At 32.0% G+C, this 12318-nt stretch overlaps 1 protein-coding gene across 1 annotated transcript; it reads left to right on the plus strand.

Annotated features, from left to right (window-relative positions):
- Positions 1–2446: 2446 nt before the first annotated feature.
- LOC132623565 (salicylic acid-binding protein 2) lies at positions 2447–11177 on the plus strand. Its single transcript, XM_060338342.1, has 3 exons — positions 2447–3097; positions 9780–9917; positions 10697–11177. Exons 1-3 carry the CDS (start codon positions 2723–2725, stop codon positions 10976–10978), a joined length of 795 nt encoding a protein of 264 aa, XP_060194325.1. The 5' UTR covers positions 2447–2722; the 3' UTR covers positions 10979–11177.
- The last annotated feature ends 1141 nt before the right edge of the window (positions 11178–12318 follow it).

The following is a 12318-nucleotide window of genomic DNA, read 5'->3' on the forward strand; positions in this document are numbered from 1 at the left end:
TCCGTAACTAAAGAGCTTCCTTCAGGAAGGCTACATGCTGACTCATACATGACTCATTTCCCTTGCCACGTGTTATTGATTATATAACACAAAGATTATACTCCCTTCGTCCATTTTCACTTGTCCAGTTTAGAAAATCAAGACAGAATTTAACACTTAGTTCCTAATGTACCCTTATTATTTACTATAATTACTTATCAATGCATTTCACAAAATATTGCATTTATTCTATTTTGGTAATAGGCGTGCCATATCAATATATGACAAGTGAAAATGGACAGAGAGAGTAACTTTGAAGAGTTCAAACAAGTGATTATTAGTTGATATTATGATTGTTCACATATCAAGAAGATTAACTTGACTCTGTTCTTTAACAGATTATATATTTGTCGAAGAGAGATATGGATAAATTATTAAAAAATTAATTTTAATTATAATAATTTCTTTAAGAGCGTGTAAAAGAAAAACATGACAACTAATATAGAACGGAGAGAGTACTATTTGGTAGTAAAACTTTTTCCAGCAAAAGTTAAGTTTGGAGGGGATTAAAAAGTGGCAAGAATTATTAGTTACTCCCTCCGGTTCATAATAAGTGTTCACTTAGCCTTTTTATTTTGATTCAGAATAAGTGTCTACTTACATAATAAAAAAGAAATTAATTATTTTCTTCAAAATTTACCCCTATCTAGATAAGAGATTTTTATGTAATCAAGAAACTATATTAATCAGGTAGTATTTAATTGATGATAGTACAGTCAAAATATCTAAAAAAAAATTACAAATTAGTATTTTTTTAAAGGTTGTGATAAAGATTAAAGTGACACTTGTTTTGAACAGGAGGGAGTACTAAAGATGCTATAATATTCTTTTTTTTTTCTTACTTATATATGAATCAACTTTGCTTGGGTCGATGGGTAATAGTTTTTTTTAATCAGAAAGTTTACCAATAGACATTCATCCAATCTCCAATAGTTTCTCTATAATCGCATTACTGATCTCTCTGACCCTTTATCATTTTATTTTAGTTAAAAAGATTTGGTTTAATCTATTTGTCACTTATGAAAATTGTAACAAATGCATTAACTATCGTTCTAAAATTCCATCCAACTACTTAAAGAAGACATATAGTCTTTAACTGTTCATTTTGAAAATTGATGAGAGTAATTTAGTCAATTGCTTTTTATAATTAATAATTCTTGGATGGTCTTTTCAAAATTTAAACGTCCAATTAAAAGGACATAAAGGGAGTAACAGAATAACAAATCTCTCGGAACCAAGTTAGACCAAAAACATTGTAAAGGGATTAAAATTTGCTCCTTTCGAATATTTATTTTTCGCACGCCTCTTAAAATATGTTAACTAAAGTCTAGAATAGTCAACTTTTTATGGTATGGAGAGTCCTCTTGAGAAGATAATTAATGCATTTTTAATTTCTTAACTCACAAATACTCCTTCCGTTCCATATTAGTTGTTACATTTCTTTTCACACACTAGAGAATATTTGTGACTTAAGAAACTAAAAATGCATTAATTATATTTTCCCAATTCCAACTAACTAGTTAAGAAGGACATGTAGTCCTTAATTACGTACTCAAAAGAGATAAGAGGTAATTTAATCAAGTACTCCATCAGTTCCAAAATAAGTATGTTCTAGCAACAAAAAAAAAAAAAAGGTCCCAAAGTAATTGTTGCTTTTAGAATTCAAGACAATAATTAGTAGTTGTCTCCAACTATATCCTTATGAAGTAATCTATTGAAGAATTACTTCTTCTTATAAATAGTGCTCAATTTTCAAGAAACATCGAACATATAGGTCAACGTAATTAGTAAATGATACCTTGTATGCATTGCTTTCCTTAATGGGCTTGAAAATAGCTAAAACGATGCTTATTTTGAGATGGAAAGAATACTCTTTATAATTAATACTTTTAATTATAAATAAACTTTCTTAATTAATGTGTCAAAATCTCAAACTTTAGGTAAAACGACTAAAGGAAGTAAAAGAGGGTACAATTCACAAATAGCCACTTTCAACTCATGTAATTAAAAAATAGTTATAGAGTTTCAAATGATATTGTTCTAGAGTTTCAATTGGCTATTTTTTTTTTTCAAAAACAAGTCGAAAAGTGACCAAGTAAACACTACTTTTTATGTTTTAATTTGTTTGTTTGGTTTTGACTTGACACGAAATTTAAAAAAGTAAAGAATATTTTTTAATTTTATTGTTATTAACTAAAGATATGCAGAATGTACCAAATGTCATTTAATCATGTAGTTTTAAACATGTCATGTGAAAAGTTGAACTTAAAGAGTTATAAAAAATGAAAAAGACATTTTTATTTTCAAATGAATTAATAAGAAAAGTAAAACAAATAAATTAAAACGAATGGTGTATTTTGCTGTAAAAGAATAACATATCTCGATGGGACAAGTTAAACTAAAAATATCTTAAAGGGATTAAAATCCACATCACTTTGTTAAATCAGAGTTCTCCAATCTCTCTCTCTCTCTCTGTATCCCTGAAAAGTTGACAATTCTATCAAATGAGATTTAACTACTGGCACATCCATGGATCAATGAGATTTAACTACTCGCCAGATGTAAATTCTGACAGGTCTTTGCTATAAATTCTTCATGCCCACCAAAACCATTAGATAACCCATCCTAGAATTCTTCTATCTCAAGGACTAAACCAAAGAAAAAAAATACACAAGGCCTAAAAATGGAGATTATTGAGAAACAAGGAAAGCACTTTGTTTTGGTACATGGTGCATGCCATGGAGGTTGGAGTTGGTACAAGTTAAAGCCATTGCTAGAGGCTGCAGGTCACAAAGTCACAGCCCTTGACTTGGCAGCCTCTGGCATTGATTCGAGAAAAATAGAGCAACTCCACACACTTCATGACTATACTTTGCCATTGATGGAGTTGATGGAATCCCTTCCACAAGAGGAGAAGGTTATACTAGTTGGGCATAGTCTTGGTGGTATGAATTTGGGACTTGCTATGGAAAAATATCCACAAAAGATCTATGCTGCTGTTTTCTTGGCTGCCTTCATGCCTGATTCTGTCCACATCTCCTCCTATGTTTTGAATCAGGTGACTATTTATATATTCTTGGATATTGTCATTGCATCATGATTTTTGTGATTCTTATTCGCCTATCTACGAATTCAGAATTAAGAGTCAATGAGTTGTGTTGTTGCTTCGTCTAATCTAGATCTGCTAATGTGCATGTGGATAGAGAGCTTTTCGCTTGAGTTGAAATTGTCATACTAGTTTCTACGATACTTTAGAAGTTAGAAATTTTATTTCTTATAATTAAGAAATATACTAGTACTAAAAGGAAGACCTAGTTTTGTTCGAAAGAAAAGAATGCCCTTTGTCAAGTTAAGGAAGGGGGAGGAGTGTGGGGAAGAGGCTTTAATTTGTAGCTGTCACATGCTAGGAGCTGAATAATATGGTTTATTACTTTGGTATGAGCACATGCTTATATTAGGGAAGTATACGGTAACGCTACAATCTATCAAGAACGCGAACATGTAAACTCTAGCTGTCTAGCACTATAAAACTTAATTAATTAATGTCTACTACCACAGTGATTAACCAAAGAAGTCAAGATGCAGTAATTAATTAGCGTACGTCTAGATTATAGACATCTATATTTTGGTTTTAAAATGAAATGTTTTCCAAAACTTATAAAGACCCAAATGTTCTTTTCATGATAATTATTAATGAACATAAAGGGTGTTCGGTATGAAGGAAAACATTTTGTTTTCCAATTCTCTCATGTCTGTTTGACCAAAAATTTTGGATTTCATTTTCTTTGCGAAAATAAATTCCTTAAAAATGAAAAAAATGACTTTCTAATCAAAGTAGGAAAAAATAAGTTCACAATTGTCATTTCACCAACCACTCTACCACTCTCTAACCACCAAACCCTAACAACTCCCACTATCCCTCCACCACCCCCCACCCCACCCCACCACCACCCACCCCAAAATTTTTTTTAAGTTTTTAATTTTTTTTTTTTTTGGATTTTCTACACCACCTATCCCGCATCACCCCCTCAAAGAAAAGTATATTTTTTTTTTCAAAAAAAGGGTTTTTCAAAAAGAGGATTCTAAAAAGCTTTTTTTTTATTTTGGTTTTCTACGACCCCACCACCCCCTAAAAAAGGTAATTAAAAAAAAGGTTTTGAAAAGCTTTTTTTATTTTTTATTTTGGTTTTCTACGACTGCCCACCACCCCTCCAAAAGAATTATTTAAAAAAAAATCTTTTCTGATTTTCTACACCCCCCACCCCCCACCCCCGCACCTTACCCTCTCCCGAATTTTCTACTTCTTATTTAACTTTACCTTTGTCAAAAAAATTATAATGAAAAGTTTGTGTGGTTAAATTTGGTGGCTTGTAGTTGGGGGTGGGGGTGCGTGGTGGTGGGATGGATAAGAAAAAAAATTCTCATTTTTTATAAAAGTCAAATAAAATATATTAAATAGAAATTTTGGGAGGGGGTGGGTGAGTGGGAGGGTTGGATAGAGTGGTGGAGTGGGGTTGGGGTGGGTAGTGATGTGGGGTAGGGGTGGGTGAAAATGAAGTGTTGGAGGGTGGGTAGGGTGGGTGGTGGAGGGTGAGTGCTTGGGGTGGGTGGTGAAGGGTGGGTGCTTGGGGTGGGTGATGGGTGGTGGGGGTGGGATTGGTGTAGGGGTTGGTGTGGTATGTGGTGGTAGGGTTGGGGCGGGGTTGGTGGGGCATGAGTGGTGTTTTTCAAAAAATATTTTCTAGCAACCAACCGAACATGAGAAAATAATTAAAAAAAATTCACTTATTTTCTCCTATCCAATCGAAAATAAATAAAAAAAAATAGAAATTCACTTATTTTTCAAGAACACATTTTTCAGGAAAACATTTTCCTCCGTACCGAACACACCCAAAGTTGAGAGGTGCAACACGACTCGACTTGACTTCATTTCTGCCCCCACCTTATGCTCCCATCGTCTGCTGAGTACATACTTGATGCAAATTGAGAGGTAAACTCATAAAGCTTGAGCTGTAGTTACAAATTTAGCCAATTCACTTTTCTGGTCAACTGTAGTAATTTTGACAAATGACTGGAACTGTAAATAATACTCCCTCCGTTTTAATTTATGTGAACTCATTTGACTGGGCGCAATATTTAAGAAAGAATGAAGACTTTTGAAACGTGTGGCTCAAAATAAGTCTTGAATATTTGTGTGGTCGTAAATCATTTCATAAAGTGAATTTATTTCTAAATTAGGAAAGAGGTCATTCATTTTGGCACGAACTAAAAAAGAAATAAATTCACATAAATTGAAACAGATGGAGTAGTAAATAATAGTTGAATCTAAAATGCTCTTGAAATTATGAAGTCAAATGTGATTAATTTGCACGTTAGAAAGAAAACAGCACATTTGTAGTGTCCATACGCTTGGAGGTAGGTAGGTAATGTGGTTTGTAACTTAGGTATGGGGGCACATGCTCATGTTAAGCAAAGTCTATATATCAAGCAGAGGCAGACTTAGGATTTGAGCGCAACGGGAGCACAATTATTTTTAGTATGTCAATTACTAGCGACAAAGTTAGCTTATTGATTACAATAGCAAAAAACAAATTTTAATATTATCAAATATAATTAATTTGGTACTAATATAACAAAAGTACATGAGAAAAGATGAGTGGAAAGTGGAAAAAATCTTTTCTGATTTGGAGTTTTTGGGGGAAGGAATTTAATGAAAAAGTAAAATAGGAAGGGACTAAACAATAAAAAGATAAAAAATAAAAAATAAAAAATAAAAAATAAAAAATAAAAATTGCATTAACCCAGGTTGTACAGCAGTAAAACTGCACAAATTTTTAAAAAAAATTGTGTTGGAGCCGAGATTTGATCTCGGCTGGCCACCAATGAGCACTCAGGGGCACTCCTACCAACTGAACTACTTTTGCAATTATGTTTGAGGGGTCATTTTAAAATATATCATAATATATATATATATATATATATATATATATATATATATATATTGAGTTTTTTCCAAAGTTACGGGGGCACGTGTCCCTCACCCTTCACGTTGGGCCCGCCCCTGAATTATCAAGAATGCAAAGGGATGTAAACTCTAGCACTCTAAATTAATTAATGTCTACTACACAGTGATCAACCAAAAGGTAATAGTTTGGTTTTAAAACAAGAATATTTTTCGAAACTCATAAAAACTTATAAAAACCTATATGTACATCTCATGATAATTGATTAACACAAATGTACCGTTTTTAAAATTTATTTCTATATTTGGCGGGGAGGGGCTCGGGGTGGGTAAACACCATTGACTTGTGCATTGAGTACATTTTTGGCGCCTTCGAAAATTATCAATGCAAGGTAGAAAAGTAGAAGCTACTCGATGTTACTTCATTTCTTTGCGTTTGTCCGATTAGAGATTCCACTTGTCACACTACTCAGGGCCGGCTGAAGGGAGAAGCCTTTAGAGCCATTGCTTTAGGTCCCAAAATTTGGGGGGCCCCATTGAAAAACTATTGAATAGTTATAGTATGATGTAGAAAATATAAAAAGTTTATAAAAATGAAAAAAAGAAAGGAATATTCTGGAATAGTAATTGATTATTACCGTTGAAAAATATTTAGATAATGGGAGTAACTCATGTAGATTCTTTTTTCTTTTTCTTTTTTTTTTAACTTACGATCAATAATATCTCAAAACAATAAATGGATTGAAATTATATTATCAATTTGAAAGGAAAATATTAGAAGAAATCTATTATTAAAAAGTTCAATAATTTATCATCTCAAAAGCTAAATAAATATACTTCGTGTATATTTTTTTGTATGTGCACCGTGGGGGTGTACACAAACAAACTTTTTTTTTTTTTTTTAAACTAGGGCCTATTTTTAAAATTTAGCTTTAGGCCTCCAAATTAGTTAAGCTGCCACTGACACTACTGTTCTGTCTGCTAATTAACAAAATTTCTTTTTCCTTAACCAATTGCTGCTAGAGTTGGAGTTTACCTATATAGGAAAGAGAACGATCTCCCTCCATTTATTATAACTAGACCGCCTAGCACGGGCCCAACACTTTAGATTATAATACATCTTTGTATATGTAGTTGTGTTTAGATAGTGATAATATATATATATATTATGTTCAAAACACGATTAATATAACATTATAGTTTGTGCTTCATATCTAAAACTTTATTATAGTAGTGTTTGTTACGAATAGAAAATCGGCAAAAATTTATTAATATTTTTTAAAAGAGAAGACTTGTTTAAAAGGAAACTATTTTCATCTCTTTGAGATAAAATAATAGCAATATTTAAGCATCAGTTGATACTTTCAATTTTAATTCGATTAATTTAAAGATGTAAAATACTTATTATTATTTTTTTATCAAATTTTGATTTGGATAATTCTAATTCAAATTATTAAATTAATTTTACATGTTTAAAACGAAACAAAGTAGAAATTGATTTTCTATTTAAACGAAGAAATACTATTTTTTAATTTTTGGTAAATATTTTCGGTTTAGCTCATTTTACTTGTCATGTTGTCTTTTGCATGGTTTTTTAAGAAAACGTCGATTAGAATTATAATTTGATTAATTTACCTTATTCATTATTTGATCTCCATTTGATATTTTTTTTTTACGACATGAATCTTTTTTCACATTTATTAGAGTAAGAATAAAAATAAAAAAGTAATCAAATTCTATCTTATTTTAAAATATAAATATTTTAAGTATATTTATTTTAGTAAACATAGCAAATAAAAAATCATACAATTTTTTTTTTATATTAGCATGAGATCTAATCTAAATATTGAACTGTTTTATTTGCTCCCACTAATGGATTGATACGCATATGGCAATGAATCCATCATCATTGACTTAATGGGATACTTTGAAAATTACATGAATATTGTTTGATTTTTTAATATGGAGTGCACTTTTCATTTTGGACATTATTAATTTGCACTATTTTTATGCATATATACTATGTTCAAAACACGATTAATATAACATTGTAGTTTGTACTCCATATCTAAAACTTAGTATATTAGTGTTTATTATGAATACAAAGTCTGCATTTTTTTTTGACATTATTTTTTTTTAATATGGGGTTCACTTTTTTTTTTTTTATATTGTTTGATTTTGTTAATATGGGATCCACTTTTTGTTACAGTGAGTTTGGAGATGTTGGGTTCCACTTTTTATTTTATTTTTATTTTTTATAGTGCTTGATGTTGTTTAATATGAGGTCCACCCTTTATGGGGTGCACTTTTTTTTTTTGACATTATTAGTTTGTACTATTTTTATGCATATAATATATATACATATACTATGTTCAAAACACGTTTAATATAACATTGTAATTTGTGCTCCGTATCTAAAACTTTATTATATTAGTGTTTGCTACGAATACAAAGCCAGCACTTTTTTTTAATATTATATTTTTTTTAATATGGGGTTCATTTTCATTTTTGTTATATTGCTTGATTTTAATAATATAGGGTCCACTTTTTTTTTCCCATGAGTTTGGAGATGGTGAGTTTCACTTTTTTTATTGCTCGATGTTATTTAGTATGGGGCCCACCCTTTTTTTTAAGGGACAACGGACGACGAAGCATGGGTCTAAACCCATGCTTTATATAGTTTCTTCTTTTTTTTATTTTTATTTTTTATATTGCTTGGTGTTATTTAGTATGGGGTCCACCTTTTTTGACATTATTAGTTTGCACTATTTTTATGCATATATATATACTATGTTCAAAATACGATTGATATAACATTGTAATTTATGCTCCGTATCTAAAACTTTATTATATTAGTGTTTGCTACGAATACAAAGTCTGCACCTTTTTTTTGACATTGTTTATTTTTTTAATATGGGATTCCCTTTTTTTTATATATATATATTGCTTGATTTTGTCAATATGGGATACTATGTTCAAAACACGATTAATATAATATTGTAGTTTGTGCTCCGTATTTAAAACTTTATTATATTAGTGTTTGCTACGAATACGCACGTGGCAATGAATCCATCATTATTGACTTAATGAGATACTTTGAAAATTACATGAATATTGTTTGATTTTTAAATACGGGGTGCATTTTTTTTTTGACATTATTAATTTGCACTATTTTTATATATATATATATATTTGAATTATGGGGCCTACAATTTTTCACAATTTTTTTTTATTAAATTGGAACGGATGGGGCTCACAATTTTTTTTTTAATATTAGATGTTATTTAATAATATATAATATATGGGCTCATAATTTTTTTTATTATTAAATTGGAAACGGACGACGATAAAGTGAGGCCCAACCGGCCTTTCTATATAGTAGAAAAAAAAAATATGATCACCCCGTTTAAAAATTTACGCATACTCTCAAGTGCAAATCGGATTCTTTTATTTATTTTCCTTTTTTGCCAACCACATCAAAGTATCAATTTATTGATCGATGTGTGCCAAAAACATATAAGACTCTTCCTCTGTGTATGTCTCTAAATTCTCCCGAAACGTGGTGACCATTTAATTAGCCAATCACTTTTCTAGTCATCTTAATTAAACTGTAGTAGTAGTAGTAATTTTGACAAGCGACTGGATCCGTGTTTAATAGACGAATTTAAAATAAATGCTCGATCTTGACATTAATCATCAAAGTCAGATGCCATTAAAACAGAACACCTGTTATGCTGCCTGTATGATTGACTTAACCAAATTTAATGTATTTGTGAAGTATTATGAGCGAACGCCAGCAGAGAATTGGTTGGACACTCAGTTTACACCTTATGGTTCACCTGAAAAGCCACTGACATCCATGTTTTTTGGCCCCAAATTTTTGGCCCACAAGCTCTACCAGCTATGTTCTCCTGAGGTAAGATTTACTCTTTGGAAACACATAACTACTACTACTTTTTTTTTTTTTTCGAGAATGGAAGAGCATATTAGTTACTTACTCCTTCGTCTCAATTTATGTGATACATTTTGCTTTTCGAGAGTTAATTTAACTAAATTTTAATATTAAATTGAATTAGATTAACTTAATAATTTAAGATTAAAATTTATTATTTGAAAACTACATGAAAAGTACTACTTATAAGTTACTACTTTTCTCAAATTAATTTGGTGAAAAAATACATCTCAAAATGCTAGTCAAGTTCATGCAGTTTGAATCTCGGAAAACGAAAAGTATCACATAAATTAGGACAGAGAGAGTATTTATTTGGGGTTTATTTTACTAAATTATCCTTATTAATTATGATTTGAAAATCTAAGTTTGACTACTATTACACTTGATATAGCATTTCAACATGATATAAATATGTTATTTATACTGGCCATCCTAAATTATTTTAAGTAGAGATGGTACTAAGATTTTTAGTTTATAAGTTCCGGATCGCTCTTATTTTTTATTTACTGGGTTATGAATACATGATTTGAGAAAAACTATCGAGTTCTGCAAACCCATAGCACTGTGGACTGTGGCTGGCCACTGATAATAGGTCACCTTAACCTAATAGTGTAAAGAAATTATACACTGTCAAGACATAAAATTTAAACTCAGTTAACTAATTATGTACCCTTTTCAAAGATCTTTTTTTTCCTTTTGGAAATAAAAGGAGCTAGCCTCACATTTGAATGATAATGTGCTAGGATCTTGCATTAGCATCATCATTGGTGAGACCAAGCTCTCTGTTTCTCGATGATCTGTCAAAGGCCAAGTATTTCACAGATGAAGGGTACGGATCAGTGAAGAGAGTTTACATAGTGTGCACAGAGGATAAAGGCATACCAGCAGAGTTCCAACGATGGCAAATTGACAACATTGGTGTTACAGAAGCAAAGGAGATTAAGGATGCTGATCACATGGCAATGCTAGGCCAGCCCAAACAACTTTGCGCTAGTCTTTTGGAGATTGCCCATAAATACAACTGATTTCTGCATATTTTGTCCTCGTCTCATGTCAACATCTCAACTCCTCATTTAGTACTATTACATAACCGGTTTGAATAATTATTCTCATGTCAAGATGTCAAAGTTTCTTAGATGGATGCATGGTTGATGTTTTTCTATATATTCAAGTGTGTGTAGTGATAATAAACTGTGTCAGTTTATTTTTACAAGTTTCGGGTCTCATGGCTCTGGATATTGGACACTTGTGCATACATACATAAATAAACGAGTTTAAATTAAATATACTTACGCTAAAAGAAATACTCACACAATCGGGCTACTTATAAATTATAATAGCTAGGTTGTTATAAAATAATAATAATAGAACAAGAATATTGTGGAGAAAGAGAGGAGAATTCTTTATTTCTCTTAAGAGATGTATTTTACAATGAAAGAGAACCCCTCTATTTATAGGGGAAAACTGACTTGATCCTAAAGTTACAAAGCTTAATTTCTCTCTTAGAGATAGACATAATAAATGATATTTATCTATAACATGATAAACATCCATAGCAAAAGATATTTATTTATTTATAACACTCCCTCTTGGACGTCTATTTTATCGGTGTGTTGTGCACCACATCTATAAACAGGAAGGTACAGGACATTTAGGATATTATCTTTCCTTCTGTCTTAGATCGTGCGATAGAGCCAGAGTCTAGGAAAGATTGTTTCTGACCTCTTTTCCCTTAGGTAGATGCAGAATTGCGAAAGATGAAGAGGCCAGCTTCAGATAGTGGGGGTGCTAAGAAGGCCCCTAGGGTAAATTCAGGACCCCAGGCTCCAGGACCGAGCAGGAGGAGCCTCAGTTATTCTATCGAGACTGACCCATCGGAGGACCCCGCGATAATTCCTTTAGAGTTTTTGATATCTAGGGAGGCGGTCCCCGAGGCCGTACCAGTTGCTCCTATGGCAGGACACCACGTTAGACCGGCTACCCCGGTAAGCGTTACAGATTACTCCAGCCCCCTATCCTGGTCGTCGGTAAACCAGGAGTTGCCTGGTTACCTACATTCCCCGGACTCCGATGAGGAAGATGATGAAGGCCAGACGAGTAGATGGCGGGCAGATGATGACAAGGAGCACACTTCGTCCTATAGATCACCAGATCGGACTAGAGACTGATCGACTACAGGTATATGAGACCTTATCGAAATTTCCTATGTATGTGCATTTGTTATAGATTGTTACTTAATAGCGGCGAGCGGAAATCAAAGGGGTCGACAACCAAGTATTTACGAGTAACAGTGACCAAGGTGTTCCCATCACCGTGGCAATTTTGAAATCTAAGATGGAAAATAGTTGTACGTACAGGTGAAAGT

The sequence above is a fragment of the Lycium barbarum genome, chromosome 12, assembly GCF_019175385.1.
Source record: "Lycium barbarum isolate Lr01 chromosome 12, ASM1917538v2, whole genome shotgun sequence".
Classification (NCBI taxonomy): domain Eukaryota; kingdom Viridiplantae; phylum Streptophyta; class Magnoliopsida; order Solanales; family Solanaceae; genus Lycium; species Lycium barbarum.